Source organism: Phyllostomus discolor, chromosome 1, assembly GCF_004126475.2.
Source record: "Phyllostomus discolor isolate MPI-MPIP mPhyDis1 chromosome 1, mPhyDis1.pri.v3, whole genome shotgun sequence".
NCBI classification, from domain to species: Eukaryota; Metazoa; Chordata; class Mammalia; order Chiroptera; family Phyllostomidae; genus Phyllostomus; species Phyllostomus discolor.
The window spans coordinates 149,027,647-149,051,592 of record NC_040903.2 but is presented as its reverse complement, the minus strand read 5'-3'; the positions used below and the strand labels follow the sequence as shown (position 1 = coordinate 149,051,592).

Sequence of the window (23,946 nt, the reverse complement as noted above, 5' to 3'; positions counted from 1 at the left end):
CTGCAGGGTTCCAGCTCTATGATCTCAGGAGGCACCCGCGACGTTTTGGGATTCACTGTGCCCTCCCTGGGAATTGCAAAAGGGCGTGCCCCTCCACCAAATTTTTGAGTTTCAGGCTCTAGGAATGTCCTAAGCGCTGCGTCCCTTCCCTTCTGGGTTCACCTCGAGAGAGTCAGGATTCCCGATGTGGTGCGTGCTTCCACAGTTCCGCACCGCAGGCTCCGGAAACCTGAGAACACCTGCGCCCTTTCCTGGATCGGGATTGCGATGACTGGGTTTTCAACCGATCCATACTCCCACCAGGCTAGGGGTGGGGGCACATTTCCAGGCCACCCCTGGTCGGGCTGGCTGGAAATTTTTGAGTTTCCGGCTCTGGGAACGCATTAAGTGCCGCGTCCCTTCCAGGATCACAGCGCAAGAGTCAGGATTCCCCATGGGGCGCGGGCTTCCACAGTTCAGAACCTCAGGCTCCCTAAACCTGAGAACGCCCGCACCCTTTCCCAGCTCTGGGTTTTCCTCCGATCCACACTCCCACCGGGTTAGGGGTGTGGGTGCTCTTCCAGCCTGCCCCTGGTCGTGCCGGGTGGACGCCCTCACTTCTTCACATGGCTCTGGGTGGGTGTTCACAGTCCAACTGGCCTCTCTGTGCCTTCAAGCAACAAGTTCTCCCCTGGAGTTGGTCAACCCTCATATTTGGGGGAGGGAGCACTGACTCCCCTCTCCTGGGAGCCCTGAGGCAGACCTGGGAGCACTGGGCCTGGGATTGCAAACCCCTGGTTCCCGTGCTGATCCCTGGGTCCCTTTTGTCCTGAAGCAGTCTCCTTACTGTCTGGTTTTTCAATGATCACAATAATTTTTGATGTCCTGCTTTCAAAAATGATTCGGTAACCTAGGCCACTTGCTCTGTTTCTCCACCCATCCGCGAGTTTCCCTCCTCTTCACAGAAGCCGAGAAACACGCTGCCTAGAGTAAAGCCACCATCTTTCTCCCGCATTCTTTCTTAGGCCTGATCGCTCCCTACCAGGAACCACCGGTTTGGCACAGGGCTGCACTCCTCTTCGGCATTGTAACAAGCCTGCGTCAGGAGGAGGAAACAAGGCAGCCAAGAGAGTAGGAGACTTGTTACAGATAGAATGAGAACTCAGGCTACGATAAAGCTGAGGGGTGAGGGTTTTTGTCCCTCCACAATCCCCTAAGTCCTCCCCTGATTGCCCCTTTCCAACTGTGCCGGTCTTAGGTTGTTTCTTCCTTGAGGAATCTTACCTGTCATTGACTATCCAGCCATCCTCCAGGGGCCAAGCAGAGTGAATGAAGTAAAGGGGGCAGAGGCTGTACCCCTGCCAGGAGGATAAGTTTTATCTCCTTAGTAGTTTATGGTCCCAAGGTACCTTAGCTGTGAGACCTTTTCACCTGTCAGTGGGGTTATAGCTCCAGAAACCAGGTAGGATGGTTCCCAACACATGAGTACCATCTATATATATAATTTCTTTCATATATATGTGATAACTTTGCACTATGCCATGTATTCTGGCTGTGCCTGCTTGTGATCACTGCAGCCTTAGAATGAAGCTACCTCTGTCACATTGGATATATTGGCCTCCAAAATTTCTTTAGTCAAATGCACCCCAAGATCACTTTAATGGTTATTACAGTTATTTTTTTCTAGATTTCTTTTTTTTCTTTTCTTTAAAGATTTTATTTATATATTTTTAGAGAGAGGGGAAAGGTGAGAGAAAGGGAGCAAAGCATCAATGTGTGGTTGCCTCTTGCACGCCCCATACTAGGCATGTGCCCTGACTGGGAACTGATCCAGTGCAGTGACACTTTGGTTCACAGGCCAGCACTCAGTCCACTGAGCCACACCAGCTAGGGCTACAGTTATTAAAACATGGGGGTTTCTGGGGACCTATGTGAATTCTTTATTGATACCAGTGATGAGTTAAGAGGGTTCATGTTTGTGGAGTGTACCTGGGAATGATTCAAATATAAGTCAAAAGTTTAGGGAGCTTCTTTTCATAACTATTTTACTGTAGTCAGTTTCATGACAAGTGTCAAATAACTTGTAACCAGCAGTTTTAAGCATGGAACGTGGCAGTAGCCAAGTAATTAGGCATGTGTTATAAAACATTTTTTGTCAAAGATATTGAACAAATTATATTCCAGTCAGAGGGACTGCGGTTGGTTAGCAAGTGCATACTGGATACTCAGATTTTACATTGTTTTTCAATAGTTTATTTTGGGGAAAATTATTAGTATTATATAACAAGTACTGTGCTGGACATTTTATATACATTACAGTAATAGTTGTATATGCTATAGAAATCCATTTTCAGAGCTTAAAGCTATTTAGTAGGTAGTAGAACAAACTCAAGTCTGTCTGTCACTAAAGCTTGCTTTTTCTCCATTCTCCAACAGTGCCCAATCCTCCCTTGTATTCCTAAATGAATTTAAAGCACAATTCCAATGTGAAAGTAGTGGTTAATGTGAAATTTCATTGGCATCTAAAAAGTAGAAAATTGATACTTTTTTTTTTTTTTAGTTGAGTTGGGTTATTTGGCCCCTGAAATTTTGAAGCAGAAGTTATATGATTTTTATTGTGGCTTAGGGGTAGAAGTTAAAAGCTTTAAGTCTGATTGTTATTAACAATAGTTTGTATTTTGAAGAAGAAAATAAATATGTATGGTATATTACATGTGTTTATTTTTATAGTTCACTTTGATGCAAGCCCAGAAGGGTCATCTCAGAGTTCTGTTTCTCCTGTAGCCATCGGTGGGAATCATTTGATCAGCATAGATGCACCAAGGCGAAGTAAAAGGATTGCAAGCAAAACAGTATGCGGGTAATTTATCCAGGATATTATGTTTTCATTGGATAAATATTTGTTGTAGATAGTTACTCGTATTTTTTGGACCATAAGACACACCTAGGTTTTAGAGGAGGAAAATAGGAAAAAAAAATTTGAAGCAAAAAATGTGGTAAAATATTTACTCACATAAATAACATAATATTTCACCAATGTAAATGTAAAGCTACATTCGGACTATAAGGCACACCCCCCCATTTTCCCCCCAAATTTGCAAGGGAAAGTACATCTTACAGTCCGAAAAATAGGTAATAAAATACCTTGTCTTTATCCCAGGAATTATAATTTTCAAATTTTTCTCTGCCTTTATAGTTGTAATTACTTGGGTGCCCTTTATGTATCTTCCAGGGAAAGATTCCTAATTTGAATCATTTGCTTGCTTAAAATCCTATTTCATGTTCTTGTGGGTAATTTTTAAATTTCTGGTTATTTAAAAAGCTAGTTTATTCTAATGATTCTGGTTTATAAATGACTAACTCTTGTGATCAATAGGAAAAATCATTTTTGTATGCAAATACAATGTGTTCATATAAGGTATCTTAAAGCTTAATTGATTTTAGAAAATTATTACTCTTGAATTACTAGCAATATGATTTGCTGTGGACATTCTCAAATTTCCTTTTGCAAAACTCCAGTTTTTGTGCTATAAGCTGACGTTTTTTAATTTCACTCTTTTTAGGGTGGAATCAAAAAAAGCAGGCTGCTTATCTCCTAAAATCAGTCGTACAGAAAAAGTTCGAAGATCTCTTCGTTTGAGATTTAGTCTGGGGAGAAGTAGCAAAGATGTGGTAAGTTGCCTTTCACTATTTCATTGACGTTCATCTTAGCATAAAGCCGTACACTTGATGCTGAAAGACCCTCTCAACCTTGCTTCCCCTCCAGCTGCTTTCTCATCCTCTGGTCCTCTGTATACCAACCTCTTATACTTGCATGTCTCTAATTCCTCCTTTTCTGCTCTGCTTCAACCAGTTTCAGTGAGGCTGTCATCCCCAACACTAATGGTGACTGTTTTCATCCAGGGCACCCATGATTTCATTGCTGCTCAAGCCACTGGACAAATAACAGTCCTTGATTGACTCCACCTGCCAGCCACATTTGTCCTAGCTGATCACTTCCTCCACTTGAATGTACTTTCCTTGCTTCGAGGACAGTGCACTCATGATTTCTTCCTTTGTTGGTTACTTTTCTAATTTCTTTGCATTGGAGTGCACAAAGGTTCATCCCTGGACTTCTCTTTTTTCTCTCTCCACTCACTCAAAGGTGATCATCAGTTTTAAACACCACATATGTACTTCAGACTTCCACGTTTCTATCTCCAGGCCAGAATGTTCTCCTGAGCAACTTGGTTGTTTCTTAATGTCTGCCTACTTGGCCTCCGTACTTGGATGTCGGTCCAGTAGACATCTAGAGTGTAACCTGTTGCAAACAGAGCTCTGAGATGCATTTCTTCACTGCCTCTATTTCTCTGCTCCTCCCCTTCCCCCCAACCACACTTCTACCTCCAGTCTTCACCATCTCAGTTATGGTCAAAGACCATGCAGGTATTCTTGACTTAACACTTTCTCTTGCATGCCCTGCGTCTACCATTAGGGAATTCTATCTAACTTTTGTTTTCCAAGTATATTCAGACCAATTCTCAGCAGTACGACATTTTTAACTTTCTCTAAGTCCTATTGTCTCAAACTTGGATTACTACAATAAGTTTCTACTAGTAGATCTACTTGCTTATACCTTGCTGCAGTAAGCTAGTGAAAATTATCCTTTTAAAACCCAAGTGAAGTCATGTCACTTTTTTGTTCAGAATCCTCCAGTGACTCCTTATTTCACTGTGGAGAAAAAAATTTCTTCCATCAACTGCAGCCCTGCCCATTACCTGTCCTCAGCCCTCCTCTCGGAGCCCTCCTCCTGCCACTGCCCCTTGCTCAGTCAGCTGTACCCATTCTTGCCTCCTTGCTGTTGGTCAAGTATGCCAGACCTGGCTTCAGCCTTAGAGGCTGCACTGGTATTTTTCTGTCCCCAGAATGTTTTCCCTCTTATACGTTCATGACTTTCATCCCCATTTTTCTTTACTCATAAATCATCTTCCTTATGATCACTATGTTTAAAGTTACACCCCTACTTTTTATCACTTCATATTCTTCTTACCCTACTTTACTACTCTCCATAGCACTTTTCATCTTTTATATCAGCAGCCCCCAACCTTTTTGGCACCAGGGGACCAGTGGGCGGGGGAGGGTGCAGGAGGCAGGGCTCAGGCAAGCTTTACTCATGATGTGAGTTCCTAACAGCCTGTTACTTGTCTGCGGCTGGGTATTGGGCAGCCCTGCTTTATATTATACAATATAATTGACTGTTTATTTTGTTCTGGTCTTAATCTCTCCACTTAGAATATAAATTCCATGAAGGTAAGATTTGGGGCTTGGGTTACATTTGTTTTTCTTTTCTTTTCTTTTTTTTTTTTTTTTTCACTGTTGTGAATAGGCCTTGGCACAGATTCAACATACCATAAGTTATTTTTTCACTTAATGAATATGTGAGGCTATTTTTTATTTTGGATCATAAAATCAACAAATAGCCATCAACTAATAGTTGTAAGTTGTAAATACTTACAGCTTATCAGCATGCAAACAGATATATTTGTGTTTGCTATAAAATTGTTTCTCGATCATAATATTATTTTTAATTGACTATAGAGGATTTTGATAACTGTAAAAATTTAACTTGTCTTAATATTTGGAAAATCAACTGGTTTATTTTTTTTTTAACCAACTCTTTTAATTTCTTTTGCCTGTGCAGAATGGGTGTTCTGGTGTCAATAGACATGAAAATGTTGGTCGAAGACTTGCAAATCAACAAAGTTTAAAAAACAGTATTGAATATGTAAAAACAGGTCTGCTTTTTAGCCCAGATATTGATGAAAGATTAACAAAGAAAGGTAAAGGTACATGATATTGTTAGAGTTTTACTCAAAAGGCCTACTTTTTAGTTGCTTTTTTAAAAAAAGAATCCCAACTTTATTGAAATAAAATTGATACATAACCTTTAGTTGCTTCGTTAATGATAAAATGCATTAAGTAATTTATTGTTCTAGAAATTTGATATTCATGTTTGAATAAAAATACCTGAATTGGCAGTGTATATTTTGTGAACCATTGGAGGATGCTTAAAATATGAAAATGTTTGACATTTAAAAATTACTTCTTTTACACAAATCTTTAATTTGTTGTAATTAAGTGCTTAGTACCTTTATTTACCATGTATTTGGATAATATTTCAAAACTACGTCAACTGTAAATGATTAAAAATCCTGAACTGCTTTATTTTAGGTTCAAAAAAGATCAGTAAGTCTGAGGAAAACTTACTAACTCCAGAGCAACCAGATGGAACATGCTACCGAATGTCTTGGGCAGGACCTAATCATTCAAGTTTTCAAGAAATAGAAGCAAATGGAGCTTCTCTGATAGAGGGAAGTCTTGAAGTGGAAAACTCCTCTTTGGAGCCTGATATGATGGAAAAGTCATCTATTAATTTATATGAACTGACCCCTTCTAATGCCCACAATAAGCATAATAACAACATAACTGCAAACTCTCTTAGTGGGGATGAAAATAATTTGAGTACAGAGACTTTGGTGAAAATTCAGAAAGCATTTTCTGAATCTGGAAGTAATCTTCACTCATTGATCAATCACAGGCAGTCATCAATAACTGATGTGCGGAAAGAAAAATTAAATGAAACATCTTCTATAGCAGGTAGCCCAGGGAAAACTCTCTTCAAAACTAATAATTTGACTGTAATAGAATCAAGTGAACACCACACTAATAAAAGTGAAAACAGTGTTTCAGAAAGAGACTTTTCACTGCATGAAACTAAAAAACAGTTAGGTAGAGAAGCAACTGTAAAATGTTACTCAACTGAGGTGAAGGTGGAACATGACAGAAGCATTCATTCAGATATACCAAATAATTATTTAAGCAAGCAAGAATTGCCCAGTGATGAACAAATAAAAACACAACAGTCCCCAGTGGATGAACTAAATACTAAATTGAAGGAGGAGAATATGATGGAAGAGAACTTACCGAAATGCACAGCTTGTAGAGAGGATGCAGCTAACACCTCTTCCTCAGAGCGAATTGCATATAATATAACCCAGTTGTCAAAACCTAGGCCCGTGAGAATGGTTAAACAACTCTCACTAGTGGAAACATGTGACACAACAGTTTATAAAGGTGTACAAGTAACAGCGCAGGGTAAGGTTTCAGACCACATACAGTGGTTTAATAAGCTTTCTTTAAATGAACCAAATAGGACAAAAGTTAAATCACCTCTGAAGTTGCAGTGCACGCCTGTCCGTCAGTCTGTCAGAAGAATTAGTACTTTGTTGGAGTATAACAGACAACCTATAAGGCATAAATCGGCACATCTTGATGATGCCGCTTCTCCTCTGGTTAAAGCAGTGAGCTGTGACGGTGCTTTTGCCTCTTGTGTAGGAAGTACATCAAAAGATTCCTTGATTTCGTGTACTCAAGCAGGTCCAAGAGAACGGAAGTCTGTATCACAGGAGCAGTCAACTGTTGAGGCAGTTTCAAAGTCAAGCATGGAATTAACTTCTAAATCTTTCCCACAGATGAAGAGGCACCCAGACTCCATGCATACTTTTCTTGGGTCAACCAGAGTTTTTACAGAGAAAGAGATATCTGGAGGCCAGATTAAGGTTCCCTTGGAGGATCTGACAAATCATGCTGTATTCAAACCTATTGTAAATAATAATGTGGGCTTTTATTCTGGGATAAATAACAGGGTCCTTAGGAAACTGTCAGAAAAAGAAAGGGTCTCATATAAAGGTTCTCCCAAAAATCCTTTAGGAAAAGTTCAACTACTACCAACAAGTAAACCTGTAGACTTGTAATTGGTGAATGTTATGTTTGTCATTAATGTAAATAAAATCAGCTGTTAGTGATGTGCTTGCAAAGTAATCTACATGTCAATTTGTAGCTCAGGATGATACATGATAGATTTTTTTATTTTTTAAAGATTTTATTTATTTTTAAAGGGGGGAGGAAGAAAGAAAGAGAGAAAAATCAGTGTGTAGTTGCCTCTTGCATGCCCCCAGGTCCCCCTGGGGACCTGACCTGCAACCCAGGCATGTGCTGTGACTGGGAATTGAACTGCTGGTGACCCTTTGATTCTCAGGCAGGCACTCAATCCACTGTGCCACACCAACCAGGGCCAGATTTTTAATTTCACTGCACAAGCAACTTACATTTTTGTGTTTGTATAAATGACTACTTTGTTTTCCTTGATTATGGCAATATTTAAAACTTTTTAATTTTATTGTGATCTCTTAAAACCGGTTACACTTTTTAAAAGAAATTGTTGACTGGGTTTATAAAAATTTGATTTTTTAAATTGCATGAATTTTATTTCATAAGTGTGATAGGAAGAATAGAATGAGTTGTGTCTATTTCCTGTTATTCCTCCTAAGTCACATAATATTTTTACAAGATAGTTCTAACATATAAAGGGAATAGATAAGCCTTGCAAATCTTTTTTTTTTTTTTAATTCTCATCAGAGGACATGCTTAGAGAGAAGAAGAGGGGGAGAGAGACATTGATCGGTTGCTTCTTGTATGAGCCCCGACGGGACGGAATCCGCAACCCAGGCTTATGCCCTGACTGGGAATCAAACCCACAACCTTTCAGTTTACAGGACAATGCTCCAACCAACTGAGCCACACTGGCCAGGGCACAAATTTTATTTCTTGAATTATATTAATGTTTATTGCCTTTACCCAAGCACCTAGAAATTAACTTGTTTCAATAGCATCTTAATCCTTCATTCCTCTTTGGGACATAGTAGTTAGGTTTCTGTTGCCTGTAGATGTGTACAGGGTGTCCCTTCAGAATAATGGCTAAAGTAGAGTAGCGACTGAAGTGTGCTTATGTAGTATGATGCTGCAGGAACGACTGATGACTTTTAAGCCATACTGTATTTTTTAAAGTTAATTTGCACAAATACATTTATATCTGTTTTGCCCCATGTAGAATTTAAGAATGAGGAATAATTAAGCTTGAAAAAATTAATCAAGGTGATTTCTTACATGCAGATGCTCGATTCTAGACTTTGAAAGAGTTGATCCACCTCCACATTTTCCTTGGATTCTTGTACTTTGGATTTTTATAAAAGCCAATGGTGGTTTTGTCTTGTGTATACATGTTATTTATTTAGCATAGACATTAAAGATAACTTCCTGAAAAATTACTTGCCTGAGACTCTAATGAAATTCAAAATACCTTTTAGAATTCGATGCAAATTGTCAAGTAAAACTGTTAATATTTCAGATTATTAGAAATTACAAATCTTTAAGGAAGGAATAGACGATACTGTGAGTTTTACAGGAAGGAATGTGCAGGCAGAATCAACCACTGAAAACAGTTTTGTGGGTCAGCTGTTAGAATGTCACATTCAGATGTGGGGGCAGAATCGAACAGCATTGCACACCCACTCAGAGCAACCAGACTCCGTTGTGTGTGTGTATGAGGACCTCAGAGTCATCAGATGTTTGCTTTGCCAAGTTCTACATGGTAGCAAGACATCTCTTATTTCAAAGACATTTCCAGTCTCTATATTCATTACCTAGGAATGAACCCTTTCTCTGAACTAGTAAGTCATTGACATATAACATGGTGTTTATCTGACATCAAAACAGGTTTGTAGTGTTGACTGGGTATGCATTTCAGATGTTTATGGTATTTAATGGTAGAGGTAGAAAATATTCATGAGCTTTGAGATATGTTGTCTTTTTGAAACAAATTTTTTTAACCCCCAAATTCATTAATGTCCTTTTATATCCACGGGGATGGGCAAAATGTTGAATTGGAAGACTAATTTAGAAAGAAGACATGGGAAATTAACGGTACAAATTACCTGAATTAGTGGCTTTTCTGAGAGAGGAATCGATAATGAGTGATACTTATTTTAAAAAAATATATCCATACGTCATTCTCATTTTCATTAGCTGAAAGTGAATAGCTTGGTGGTATGGTAATTGGAGGAAGTCAAGAAAGTTAAGTTTTAGACTTGATTTAATTTACATTTTCATTTTTTTTTATGCAAAATAGATAATGTTCCTAAACTCTGGAGATACTTGATCAAATGATAAGCACTTTGTTACCCTTGTTAAAGGGTAAAAAGTGTCTGGATATGTGCAGTAAACTTAAAAGATTACTTTCACTGTTCTTATGAGTAAAAATATTAATTTGCATATTATGAGAAACAACACAACTACATAGAACTAAATTAGGAATATAAATTTAATATAGGATTTTCATAATTATCAAGTCCAAGATACATATGGTAGATGTTTTTAAAATATTTCATACACAGCATTCACATTTTGGTGTATTTCAACCAAATTTCTATTTATCACAACAGCAGTAAATTTTCACAACTCTTCTATTTTTCCAAGCTCAAAATGAAGGTAACAGTGAGCAATGTGAAAGTAAAGTTCAGAATTGAAAAAAAAAATCATGTGTGCCTAATAATATTAAGCCCCAGGTTGGCCTTTGAACCTAGAACCAACAGACTGTTTCCACTGTTGCTTGAGCAAAGCCTGAAACAAAAGTTGGAAACAAGAGCATCCATGGGAGAAAAGGCTAGGAAGGAGGCTTGGCCTCAAACCCAGGCCGCATGTGGCAGTGAATTTCTGTGCGCCTCTGCGTTGCATATGATTGCTGTGGGTGCCCACAGGTTTGCTGCGTAGACCTGGGTTGAGGCAACCGGGATCCTAACCTCGAGTTACTCAGTTATTGTCACCCCCAGGTACTCGAGTCACCTCCAGTCTTAAAGGAAATTTGCAATACTACATTGTGCAGTTTTACATTTCAGTTTTTGTGTTTGAACAAAACTCAAATGCACAAGTTCACTCTATAAAAACTTAAAATTCTGGGTCTACCCAGATGGATTTCTGCAGTGTGCTGGGAGTATGGTTTCTCGAAGCCAAAGGCATTTTGTTGGGTAAGTTGGTGTGGACGTTGAAAATTAACACTCAGAACTTATATTCCTAGAGGTGTTCCCATATTTGGGGTGTTTTACTTTAATAGAAGTTGCTAGCATTTTGTAATATTTAATAGCCTCAGTTTCCCTGCTCAATGAAAGAGCTTCTGAAAACACCCTTAGGATATGCCCTGTAATTGCCATCATTAAATGTTCTTAGGATCTCTTCATTTTTTGTTTCTCATACCATTGTCTCACTTCCTCTTTCCTCTTAAAGCTGAAAGACTTAAAAAAACAAAATGCTGGAAGGTGGCAGGATTAAAGATGGGCTATCAGGCGCAAAGTACACAGTGGCGACCTGGCACACTGTTTAGATACTTGCTTGAGGCAAGGGGTCGGTGGAGCGGAGGATCTGTAGGAGATGAGCATGTGGAATGCGTGGACTGAATGCCGAGTAGCTCGTGGCAGGAGGCACCAGCATCTGGGGGCTTTCTGGGGAGTGCTTGCCGGACGGCCCCCACCTGCTGGAGGAGGGGCCGGGGCGGAGCTAAGATGAGGAGGTGACGCATCAAAGACCAGGATCGCTGTTCCAGCTCGACCCCCAGCAAGACCCAGACCTGCCGCAGGCTCCAGCCCCCGGTGAGTCCCTTGCTGAAGCCGGCTCAACCTCTTGAGACCCATCCTGGATGAGGAGGTTCTTCGGTCGGGAGTCGGGAAGGGCGTCCTGAAATCTTTGAGCTGGGGGCAGACAAAGGATGGGTGCAGATTAGGAGGTTCGGCTATAGATTCCAGGGAAAGAGTACCGAGGGAGGAGATTGTGTAGCTCACCAGATTAGAACTGTATTCGCCGGGGGTGTAAATGAAGCAGCAAGACTTCCTGCATTCAGTGCAGAGGAGGGAAAGATGGAGAGGGCTGGATGCTGGCGCCGCCTCTGGCCTTCTCTGTCAGAAATGCAGGCTTTGCCCTTTGGGTGACACAGCTTTGTATCCAGGGGCGGCTTGAAAAGGCCTTTTTCTATACAGAAGAAGATATTAGGGGTTATGAGTATTTCAGTCTCAGGGAAGAAAATGCATAGAAGAATGGTCAGAAGCGTGGGCCAGACAGAAGCTGCAGCGGGTCACTGCATGAATGTTTGTCCCCTTGTTTTGCAGGCGACTGGCTCTACAGAAGCTAACACTTAGGACAGTAACTCCCCAGGCTAGTTTTCTCCCTCTCTTTCACCTGTCAGTCTTCTCTCTCATCACTCGCTTCCCCAAATTCTAACCCCAGAACTCTGAGATAATACTGCCAACATACTGATAGCAATGTGGGTGCTCTGACTGGCATGCTTCTGACCTCCTGACGGGTATTCCCATGCACCTGTTTGCAACAATCCTGAAAGACACTTGCTTTTCTAATCTCCTTTTGCAGACAAGAAAGCTGCGGCTTTTGCCCAAGAGCACCCAGCCAGCACGTGGGGAGCCAGCAGGCCTCCTCTCCCCGTCCAGCCTGCAGGGCAGACAGAGCTGTGTGGGTTTTCAGTCCCCTCAGGATCTCAAGTGCATTGGTACTGGACTTCTGCTGAGCTAATGTGTCCCTTCCACCACTCAAACCCTTCTGTGATTCTTCAGCTATCATGTCTCCCTAACTCCTTCCTGTGAGCCTTCCCCACCCTCCCATCCTGGCCAGAGACTTAGGAAAACTCAAGATGTCCCTCTCCCTTCCTCAAAATTGAAACCAGTTTTTGTTGTTATTGTTGTTTGTTTTGGTAAGAAAGGAGGAGAGTGGTGGGGTTATGGGTGATGCATAACTTCCAGCTTGCTGCGAAGAGGATAGAAACTGGTGAGAACTGCTGTTCCATCCCTGTCTTCCCCCCAGCGAAAGGACAGAAGGAATTGGCTCTCTCCAGCTTTGTTGTTTTGTTGTTTTTAACACCTTCCCACAGCAGGTGTCCGGGCTGCAGTAGGTATTTAAAGCAAAAGCAAGCCCTTAGGTGTGCCATCCCTTTCTGGGTGGTTCTCGAATTAGTCCCTTGTGTGATTGCATCATCACAGTTGCCAACTGTGGCCCATCGATATAATTTGGTCTTACTTCTGCAGGTAAAAATGGTCTCCAGGGTGGTCTGCACCATGCTATCTGGCCTAATGTTTTGGCTGACATTTGGGTGGACTGCAACCTCTGCGTATAGCCCAAGAACCCCTGACCGGGTCTCTGAAACAGACATCCAAAGGCTGCTCCACGGCGTTATGGAGCAGCTGGGCATTGCCAGGCCACGGGTAGAGTACCCGGCTCACCAGGCCATGAACCTCGTGGGCCCACAGAGCATCGAAGGTATTTACCATGTTCTGCCACTTTGAAATTTCCATTAGTATTTAAAGTAATTAATACATAGTGAAGAAAAGCTACTTCCTCTCTCTGTTTTCCCTTTCTTCTCACCCTACACAGTATATACATCCTTATGAGCATGTAAGTCCTGTGAGAGCAGGGACCTTGTCTGTCTAATTGGCAGCTGTAGGCCTAGCACCCAGCACAATGCCTGGTATTTCCATGTTTATTGAGTGCAGGAAGGAGAACCTAGTGTTATGTCTACAGATTAGAATCCAGCCCCACTTCTCCCATACGGGTCTTTGGGAAAGTGTGTCCCCAGCTGGCTGTGTCCTTGAGTTGTTGTTGGCAAGGAATTGAAAAAGATCCTCAAAATGTAGATGCATAGGATCTGATTTGATTCTTAGGGATGACTTCATGTAAGATCCAAAAGAGCCAAAATAGATACTGACATTAAGAGTTTATGTCATAAACTGTTGAAAAAATATAACAAATGTTAATTAACTTGCTTTCATGGAGCCAGTCCATTCCCTACCAGAACTTTTCTAACTTTCTGTGGATGCGGTTGTAATACTTTCATTAACAAGCAGCACTTTGGCACTAGCTGGGCGGCCCAGTTGGTTGGAACATCGTCCTGTACACCAAAAATCTGCAGGCTCGATCCGCAGTGAAGGCACATACCTAGGCTGTGGGGTTGATTCCTGGTCAGGACTTGTGAGGGAGGCAACTGACTGGTGATTCTCTCTCTCTCTCTCTCTCCTCTCTCTCTCTCTCTCTCTCTCTCTCTGTCTCTGTCTCTCTCTCTCTCTAGGTGGGGCCCTAGAGCAGTAGCCTGGTCAGTGCAGGTTAGCTGCAGGGGCACTTCAGGTGTTCACCCACGGAGTGGGTCCTAAGGAAAAACTCGAATTCTTCCCCTGCATTTTGTCAAAACACGCATGGTGGGGAGTGGTAAGGGGATAAAGGGTAATGGAAAAAAAACACAATTAAAAAATATATATAACACACACCACCCCACAACAGATGCCACTCCCTGTGGACTGATGATGCATAATGTTGCCTGAACTTTTAATTTCCTGAAAGTGCTTTCTACCTTGGGATCCTGTGGATGCCGTGGGTATTGTTCACCCACGATTCTCACGTCTGGCTTGATGCCCATAGTTTGAAGCCATTGAGAAAAACTAACTCTGTGGGGTAATTGTCTATTTAGGCTGACATTTGATTTTAGGAATGGGTTAACATGGATGATGATATGACTCAACAAGCATACCAGCCTAGCACAGGGCTTGGATCGGAACAACTCAGACAGGGCTTCATGCCTTGTGGGGAGAGTTTAAAACCTTCCCAGCTTCCAGCATGCCTATCCAGCTCTGTGGAGACAGTAAATACCCACCCATGTGATGCAGTCTGTGCTAGGTTCGTCACCCAGCTGTTGTCACGGAGAAGCTTTCTGAGTTTCTATTAATACCCGAGGCCTGATCATCTGTGTGGAAAAGAAACAGCAGCTCCCTGACATCAGAAGCCCGTGGTAATCTCCAGCCTCATTTTCTTCTCTGGATAGCCAACTGTTTCCAGCCACGATAGGCCAGGTACTGTGCAGGAGACTGGGGCAGCTCTGCCCTGAGCATTCACTGTCAGGGGCTGGGAGGGGGACAAGCATCACCATGCATCATGGCAAGTGTTTTCTAGATGTGCAGACAAGCTGCTGCCTTGGAAGCAAATAGAAGTAATTTGTTCTACTGGGGAGTGCATGGGGTTGGCTGGAAGGAAATGCTTCTTTGAAGAAGCAACCTTTGACCCGGGTGTTGAAGTTTGAATAGGAATTCATCTGTAATGGCAAGTGAAAAGGCATGCAGGTTTGAAAGAACAAGGATTAGGACAACTCAGAATTAGACATTTTTTCTATTATTACCCTTGGGGCAATGTGAGGTCACAGCCACTGTTAGGTCTCCTCTAACAGCGTCTGTGTAAGGGATGAGTATCAGCTTGTGTTTTAGTTTTTCTGCTACTGTTACAAATTACCATAAGTTTAGCAGCTTAACACAATAGCCAGAAACCAGTAGAAACCTTGTGGTTTCCACCCGTCAGGAGCTGGGACGTGGGTTTGCCTGGCTGTCTCTGTCCAGAGTCCCAGCAGGCTGAAGTCAAGGGATTGACCACAGGTGCAGCCTTGGCTGAGGCTCGAGGTCCTCTGCCAGCATTGAGGTTGTTGGCAGAATTGTTTCTCACCGTTGCCGGACCGTGGTCCCCTTTTTCTTGCTGTTAGCTGGGGTCCCCCTCAGCTTGAAGAGGCCACCCTGAAGTTGTAAGCCACATGGTGACCCTCTCACAGGTGGCAGAGGGAGACCATCCCTTCAGTCTGCTACTTGTAACACAATGTCGTCTTTACAGGAGTGACTATCCCAACACCTGTGTCGTGGAACAGGAGGTGGTGATGTCCCGTTTTATTCACAGGTCCCTCCCACGATCAAAGGCAGAGGGTTCCGCGGGCATGTTCACCAGGTGGTGGGCATCTGGGTGGAGGGGGGGGGGGTTACTTTATTTATTTATTTATTTTTTAGTTTTTATTTTAAAAATAACTTTTATGAGTTTATTTGAACCCAACTGATGACATATGCTGCGAGCAGGATCTCCTTGGGGGTTGCTCTAGAGCTCTGCCTGTTAAGCTTTGGTGAGAGCTTAACAGACAAAATAGCCCACAGGCTTGAGAGAAAAAAGGAAACCAAACAAAAGGGCTGGATGTTTCCAGGCCCTGCACCTTGGCATTGATGCCCAGGGGAGTCTAGTACTCACTCAAGTGAATGTAGCATTGTTTCAGCTCCTCTGTTTATTTGCTTTGTCCCTGCTCATTCACCCTTGCTCATTCTCAGGCTTCTGACATACATGGAACATTCTCCACATTCCTTCCAACACTTAATTTAGGATTTTATTATAAAGGACCAAGTTAGAAAATTTATTTGTTTTCTAATTTTTTATTGAAAAGTACATGCAATACATGTATTCTGGTGTGAATTTTAACCCACATTTAACATAGAGTCTTTCCAAAGAGACCTGGATTTAAATGCCAGATCCACTGCTTATTAGTGATGTGAGCTCAGGCAAATTATTTAACTTCTCTAAGCTTCCGTTTAGCTTGGACGTAGGAGCTAGAGAAGCAGAATAACACTTCAGCATGCTGTGAGACCATTCCTAAAGGAAGCAGCGTCATCACTGTCCATGGCAGTGGCTGGAGTCTGAGCTCCTTGCAAGCAGGGCTGTTCTTTATCTAATCCATGGCACAAAGCAGACAATTCTCTCCTGTCTATTCTGATCAATTAATTGTATGATCCTTGGATTAATCTTGTTACTGAAGAGGCATATTAGCTCTCAACTGTAGTATTACAAACCAACCTTTGAGTCTGGATATAGTAGCATTTAAAGTGCCATTAGGTTTCTGAACTCATATTCATTAAAAACATTTCCTCTTTTACTTTCATATCCCTCCTGGTTGCTGTACCACGTCTCTGCTCCCTCACAGCAACCTTTGGACGCACACTGGCTGCATTCCCTCACTCTCATTATCCCCTAGTTTATTGTAGCTCACTGTTCCCACCACCCCTTTGTCAAGAAGTAGTTCTTGAATGCCAGGCATGGTTTTAGGTACTGAGGAAATAAACATGAACCTCAGAGATTTGCAAGGCAGGAGAGACATAGCCCTTACATAAACAAATAAAGCAAAATATATAATAAGTCAAATGGTTGTAAGTGCTATAAAATAGAAAGCAGAGGAGGGGCCTGGAGGAGATGACTTAAAATGTGGCCAGGGAACTCCTCGCTGGGAAGGTAAGCAAAACCCGGAGAGTTGAGAGTGAGCTGTGTGGTATTTGAAGCCAGACACTCCCAACAGAGGGAGCTGCAAGTGCAGAAACGCTAAGACAGAAGCCAGGAGGCTAGTGAGGCTGGAGCCGGAAACCCAGGGGAGTAGGAGGAGGGGAAACAGGTCTTGGTGGGAGCGGAGGGAGGAGGTTGGTGTGTGGGAGCAGACCGCACAGGGTCTGACAGCCCTACGATGCCATCAGCCTTCCTTTGAAGAGGACCACTGACTGGCGTAGCACAGTGTTCCTGCAGGGAGGGAGTATTCCTGCTGGGCGCGGGGAGATGAGGTAGGAGGATGCTGTAACAATCTAGGGGAGACGTGCCAGCCTAATAGCTGGAGACGTGGTGAGACGTGTCAGATTCGGGATATATTTTTAAGTTGAGCCAGCAGGCTATGCTGGCGGGCTGGAGGTGGGAATGGAAAGAAAGAGGGGTCTTGGACTGAAGGCTAGAAAGGTACAGTTTTCCACAGAGCAGCAAACTGAGGATCTTTGGAGGCAAGTTCTCAAGTTGGGGTTTGCACATGTTAACCTTGAGATGCGTCTTAGACTGTTCTCGTGAAGGCCAGCGACGCCCTGGTCCCATTCGCCGAGGCTCTGCCTTCGTGTCTCAGCCTCTCAGCAGCATTCAGCGCTCGACCTTTTCCTTCTGAAAACCCTCTTCTTTCTTGGTTTTGGCGCCAAAATGTCAAGATACTCCAAGATGGCACACTTCTGGCTTTTCACCTTTTCCTTTTCCCTTTAACCATTTCTTCTTGGTTTCGTTTTTATTTGTTCCCCTGCTCCTGTGATGCAGCCTTTAGTTGCCAAGTTCTCCAGGGCTTGGGGCTGGGCCCACTTCTCTGATTCTTCTCAGTTCTCTGACTGGATGGTCTCATTCATTCTCTTGCCAGTTCTCAAAAAGCTATTTCTTATGACTCCAGCATTTGTATTTTTGCATCCCAGCTTCTTTCTTGTGTCCCTGTAGGCTAAGTCGATCAATAAATTACCATGTGTCAGCTTCTCTCTGCCACCACCTTCCTCAACCAGTTTCTGTCAGTCTTTTCTGCATGAATGAGCAGTGCCACCATCGACCTATATACAAGGTAAAAAAAAAAAAAACAACCTAGATTTTCTGCATCATACATCCTCCTCAAATTATAAGCAGTGTATTTCATTTCTGTCCCTAAAATGCATCTGTCACTTGGCCTTTTTTTTCTTCTTTCTGAGTCTGCTTTCCACACTCTGGTTCAAGATCCATGCACCTGCCATGGACTTCTGAAATCGTCTGATCTTCCTGCCTCTACTCTTGGTTTCTTTCAGGCTATTCTGCCCAGAAGAGGCACATCTAAACTTTAAAAGTTTAAGTTAGATCAGTATCACTCCCCTGATTAAGAGCCAATCAGTGGCTTTGCATTTGCACCTGGAGACAAACAGCCCTTGTTGCTGAAACCCAGAAGGCCCCACAGCTCCCCTGCACCCTCCCCCTTATCTGGCTTCCCCTTTAGCCCCTCAGTCACACCAGCCTTTTCTAGCCTCTTGGCTCTGGCCTCGCCTGTTCCTCCCTCTCCACATGGGATTGCTGTGTCCTGCTCTGCAGGCCGCAGTCTCAGCGTCACCCAGACGAGCCTGCCTTGACAGTCACCTGAGCCTCCATTCTCTGTCACCATGTTTTTTAAGCTCCCTAGCATTTCTTTTGGGGGGGGGAGGTTATAATTGTTTGTTTCCTCACTTACTGAAATGGTTTTGTTTCCTCCCCACTGAAATGGAAGCTCCCTGAGACTGTGTCTATTCATTTCCTGCTGTATGCCCAGACACATAGTAGGCACTGTGGGGGAGGAAGAAGCTTTCCTGTACCCTCCTTGGTTCTTTCAGTTGGTCTGATAAATCAACATGAGAGCGGAGATAAAATTTATGGAGTATTTACTACGTGTCATTACTTCTCACAGACACTCTCATTTATTTACTGCCAAGCAGTATCTGTGGGCTAGATGTTCCTATTTTCCAGCTGATAAAACCAAGAAATGAAGAGGTTATATGATATTCCCAAAGTCACACAAGTATAATGACTCTGAGAATTCAACTCAGACTTCCAGACCTCCAGATCCGAACTTCTCACGGCTTCATGGCACATGAGTAGCAGCAGACCTAAAACACATCCTGGAAGAGACAGTCCAGATTTTCTGGGACTATTCCTGAAAAAAAAAAGTAAGGAACAGGAAAGATAGAACTGATTTGAGAAAATCCCCCAAGGCTTTTGAAAATGGTGATCTTGTACACAATCATTACACTCTCCTTTTCTCAGAGATTTAATGAGTGAAGACAGAACGGAAGTGAAGACAAAAGACAAGGCTGAAAATCCCGGTTCTGAAGTCGTTCTCTGTATCCAGGCCTAGACCCACAAGTAAACCAACAGCTCTGGTGTGGCGGGAGAAGAGTTACAAGAACAAGCAAGTGGCGTTGGAGGGTCCTAACTCAGGGTTGCTATTTAAAAAAATCAATCCTCAGTCAGTCAGCATGAGACAGACTGACAAGAGAAAATAACCAAATTGAATCACATGTGTATGCATAGGGATCCCACGGATATGGGACGTTCACAGACAGACAGAGTGAGGCGCCTGTGACACCCTGAGCTGAGGGCAAGGTAGGGTGCCTTGGAGGTTCCAGGGGTCACTGGGGGAGGATAGGAAGGGCAGATTTCAGCAATCAGTGGTTTGCTGTGCCATGCAGCTAGGCCACAAAGGTTGCCTCTGATAATCTCCTATCATGGGCAAGGCCCCCAATTCCAGTTCTTCCAGGTATTTAAAGGGGGCGGGGGCAGGAGTTTCTCTTGAGTCCAAGGGGTCTCTGTTGCCCTTAGCCCAAAATAATCTGCATCCTACAGAGGCACGTGTTGGGTGACTCATTCAGAACCCGCTCAGTACTCAGTAAGTATATGAAGACTGACTATACCACATCTGTGGGAAAATAAATATATCTGGAGGCAGTAAGTATGTAAACGCTATTTGACATCTGGATCTGTTGACATTTTATCTTTCAGTTCAAGAAAAATAATCCATTTCTATTCTGTGTTTTAAAAAAATCTACCTAGAAATTTTCGCCAAGAGCTCAGTGATACATACTTGTTTACTTTGTGACTGGTCACCATGGTGCAAGGTCTGTGCCACGCAGGGCTCAGCTGCCTGTTGAGAAACAGGAAGGGCACTCTGCAGTTCTGGAACTCGACCAGCAGGGGGCGAACCACACTCAGTGTATCCAAGATTCCTGCAATCTGGTAGTTAATTGCTCTAAGTGTTCGCTGGGCAGGAAGCATTTACCAAAAACATCCAGAGAGGCCTAGGGGTTATTTTCACTTCCCCATTAGGCACTTTACACATGACTTGGTAAGGAGCATCTTTTAAATGTGTAAGTTCTTAGCTCAAAGCAAAACAACAACAACAAAACCAACTGCAAAGTCAAGACAAAACAGCGATCAGCCTGTTTTATAGAGAAGAAATGTGTGCTTTAACAGCGAGGAGAATTGGGGTCATTGAGTCTTGGCTGCACGATTACTAGCTGTGGGTGATCTTGGCAACTCTCCCGACCCTTAGTTTTCTCACCTGTAAGGTGGGGCTTCCGGCTCTCCCTCGCGAATGCAGTAAGTGGCTGCTGTTAGTGACTGATCGTGGGCCTGCCTCTTCTTACTTTGGGATTATCCACAGTGCATTTTCCATCTTGAATGGCTTTCCCCATGCCATTTGTGATGACCAATTCGGTGGGCAGCACAGGACAGAGAGGCTTTGGTGTGCCTTGTATTTCAGCAGTGCCTACTCCCCCCAAGCGTGTGGTTGCTTATTGGTCCCTATAGACACAGGTAAATGACTGGTGGTTATATGATCCCTGGAAACAAGGAAAGCCACCGCTGTCCAAGGGATTGATTCTGAGAGCCATTTGCAAAGGGATAGACACTCTTGGGAGTCAGAACTGGCTCTGCCAGCTGTCACCACTGTTGGCCTTTGATGAGTCCAATCTGAAAATGTGCTGTTTTCAGAGTGTTAACAGCCTCAGGTAAAAGAGGTCTTCCCCTTACTGCCACAGGTTCGCTTTCTTCACCATTCTAGACCACCAGATATCTAGCTTTGTGATAACAGGAGGCATTAAACCACTGAGACAGAAATTTATAAATATTGGCATTGATGGTGCCAAATAATTTTAAATCTTTAAAGCTGGCTCTCTAAATCCTGGGACTCCACATCTGCAGATTCTACCATGGGTGAAAAACATTTTTGCAAAAATGTTGCATTGCTGCTGATGGGTACTGCGTAGTTAGGCCTGTGAGGGTTGTGTCTCTACTGAACATATACAGACTTTTTCTTGTCATTATTCCCTAAACAATATAATATAATAACTGTTTATATAGTGATTACATTGTATTAGGTATTATAAGTAATTTAGAGATGATTTAAAGTATATGGGATGATATGCATAGGCTATATGCAAATACTACATTTTATATAAGGGACTCGAGCATCCACCATGGAAACCAATACTCTATTGGCAAACATAAAAATACCAAAATCCTTTTTTTATAACACTAACTTTTGGGACTCAATTACTTCATTTCAAAACCAGGAGAACCAAGATTATTTTCTTAATAAATACAAGTGGAGAAAGGGTCCTTTGCAAGGTAAAGCCTACTTGAAGAGTCAGATTCTAAGAGGCTTATACTTAGCCAACCTTTGGCCTTGGTAAAGGAGCTGCAGTGCTTCCATTCTACCACAAGGGGGAAACCGTTGCTTTCCTTTTGCAGGTTGGAGGGTGAGAGACTGGTTTCTCTGGCTGGCCTCTCGCTGCAGTTGGAGGAAGGAGTGGGGCTGACTCTTGCTCCGGGTATTCTGACGAAAATCTGTCTCTAGTTCTCCCCATCCTGAGAAACCAATAGAGCAGTGGGTTTGAGGGCTGGCTTTGAGTGGGCCAGGGCCTCCGGCTTGGCCCACGTCCTTGGGGGTTCTGTTGAGCCCACACTGAACTCAAATCCTTAAAAAAAAAAAAAATGCCCCTGGATGATTTCCAGTTTTCTTTCTTGGAAAGCTGCGCAGATAATGATAAGAAATTGAAAAAGAATAGGGGGATGTATGGGGTGTTTGGGGGAAGGGACAGAAGAGGGAGACGAAAAGGATGGCCTATGTTTGCGTGGTGTGTAAGGTGCCCTGGGGCATCCAGCTGCGGGTGTCGAAGGCCCTTGGCCGATTAGAACACAGCGGGGATATCTAGGGAAGGGGCGATCTGGGGTGTCCCATGTTGATGGCGGCTGTTGCTGTAGGAACGGGCGAGGTGACCCCCGGTGAGTATCAGGCAGGGGATCAGGGCACCTAAGAAAAAAACCTTCAAGACTCAGTACATAGGGCCAGATCAAAGAATCTGGACAGAAAACGATCAAGACTGGGCATAATGAAATCCAGAAAGGTGATGTGTGAAGAGAACAAGGAAAGAGTGTTTCAAGATAGGGCAGTGGTCCCTGTCGTCAAAGCGGTGAGGTCACGCGAAATAAAACCACTGGGTGGAGCAACACCGAAGTCGCTGGGCTGGGGGCACGGACGGAACTAGGGCCCTGTGGGCGGTGGTCAGAGGCCACACTGCTGGATGCAGGGAAGGCAAGGTGTGAAAATGTTACCTGAGTCCTCCAGGGAAGGGGGAGGAGCCTTCTTCCAGGTGTGGAAGGATGTGGGCGGGGCGGGATGTGATACTGAGGAAGGAGGCTTTGTTTAGGTTTTGTTGTTAGAGAGTAAACTTTGTCTAAGTGCTAATTGGCAAGACCTCCACCCGGTGGAGAGGAAGGGTTGAAAGGGTGGGGGTGAAGAGCAGATGAGTGAGTAGTGAAAGTTCCCGAGGATGCGGGTTGGGGTGAGACACTGGGGCCCAGTTGGAGGCCAGGTCTCTGCTCTGCTGGGGGCAGAGGCAGGGTGGGATGCAGTTGAGTTCAGAGGTTTGGGCTTGGTATTTGTAGACATTCTGTGTCCTCTCACGCCACCTGCCCAGAACTGAAATCAGAATGAAATGTCATCGGCCTCCCAAATCTCCGTTCTTTTGTATACATTTCATACACCTGACCTATGTGGTTTTGATATTTTATAATTTCAGACAAGACTGGTTTAACTTTCTATAATGTAATCTGCTAGTTACATGCTAATCATATTATAAACTTTTTATATTTATAGTATATAACTCCTAGATATCTTGTAAAGTGTAATCCAAGATCAAAAGATTTAGAGTGTCATCTTTGTCTATTTTTGTTTTTACTTAATAGCAATAAATATTTTACTGAGTCATAAAAGAAGAACAAAAATGTGCCCTGGCTGATGTGACTTGGTGGATTGAGTGCTGGCCTGTGAACCAAAGGGTCGCTGGTTCAATTCCCAGTCGGGGCACATGCCTGGTTGTAGGCCAGGTCCTCAGTGGGGGGTACTCCAGAGGCAACCACACACTGATGTTTCTCTCCCTCTCTTTTTCTCTTCTTTCCCCTCTATAAAATAAATAAGTAAATTCTTAAAAAAAAAAAAGAACAAAAATGCAAAATAATCTTAATAATCTTCATGTGCATTTTAAGTGACTTTGCAACAATGCAGTATCAAAAATTAGTAGTTTTACCTCATGGACAAACTGTGAAGAATGTGAACCTGCGCAAAGCAACAATTTGTCAAGAATCACAATGTCTGAGTATTAAGCTTAGTTAGTAATTGTAAACAATGCTTTCTGCCTGTCAGCTGATAAGCAGAAATGGTTGTCATCCTTGATCAGGATTGTTTTGAAGTTAGTGAATATTGAATGCTGTGAGATCTTCAGTTCATCTCTTAAATAACATGGGACTGTCTTATAATGGCAGAGGTCCTTGGAAAACCAACACAGTTACTGAAATTAAGTTTACTGTGTAACAGCTAATAATTGCCACACCAGGTACTGGCCGCTCGGACAG

General features: G+C 43.0%; 1 protein-coding gene across 6 annotated transcripts in view; it reads left to right on the top strand.

Annotated features, from left to right (window-relative positions):
• The window catches only part of LOC114492624 (neuroendocrine protein 7B2), a 94,139-nt gene that overhangs the window by 24,507 nt on the left and 45,686 nt on the right, over positions 1-23,946 (top strand). The window contains exons 9-12 of one of the 6 annotated variants that reach the window (XM_028507042.1): positions 2,710-2,839; positions 3,543-3,651; positions 5,660-5,798; positions 6,190-7,823. In XM_028507042.1, coding sequence (XP_028362843.1) covers positions 2,710-2,839; positions 3,543-3,651; positions 5,660-5,798; positions 6,190-7,772 — 1,961 coding nt within the window. In that variant the 3' untranslated portion in view covers positions 7,773-7,823. Of the gene's footprint in view, positions 1-2,709; positions 2,840-3,542; positions 3,652-5,659; positions 5,805-6,189; positions 7,824-9,573; positions 9,583-11,297; positions 11,499-12,403; positions 12,410-12,920; positions 13,171-23,946 lie in introns of those variants that run through there. The other 5 variants (XM_036031386.1, XM_036031409.1, XM_036031402.1 and 2 more) reach the window with 5 other exon arrangements.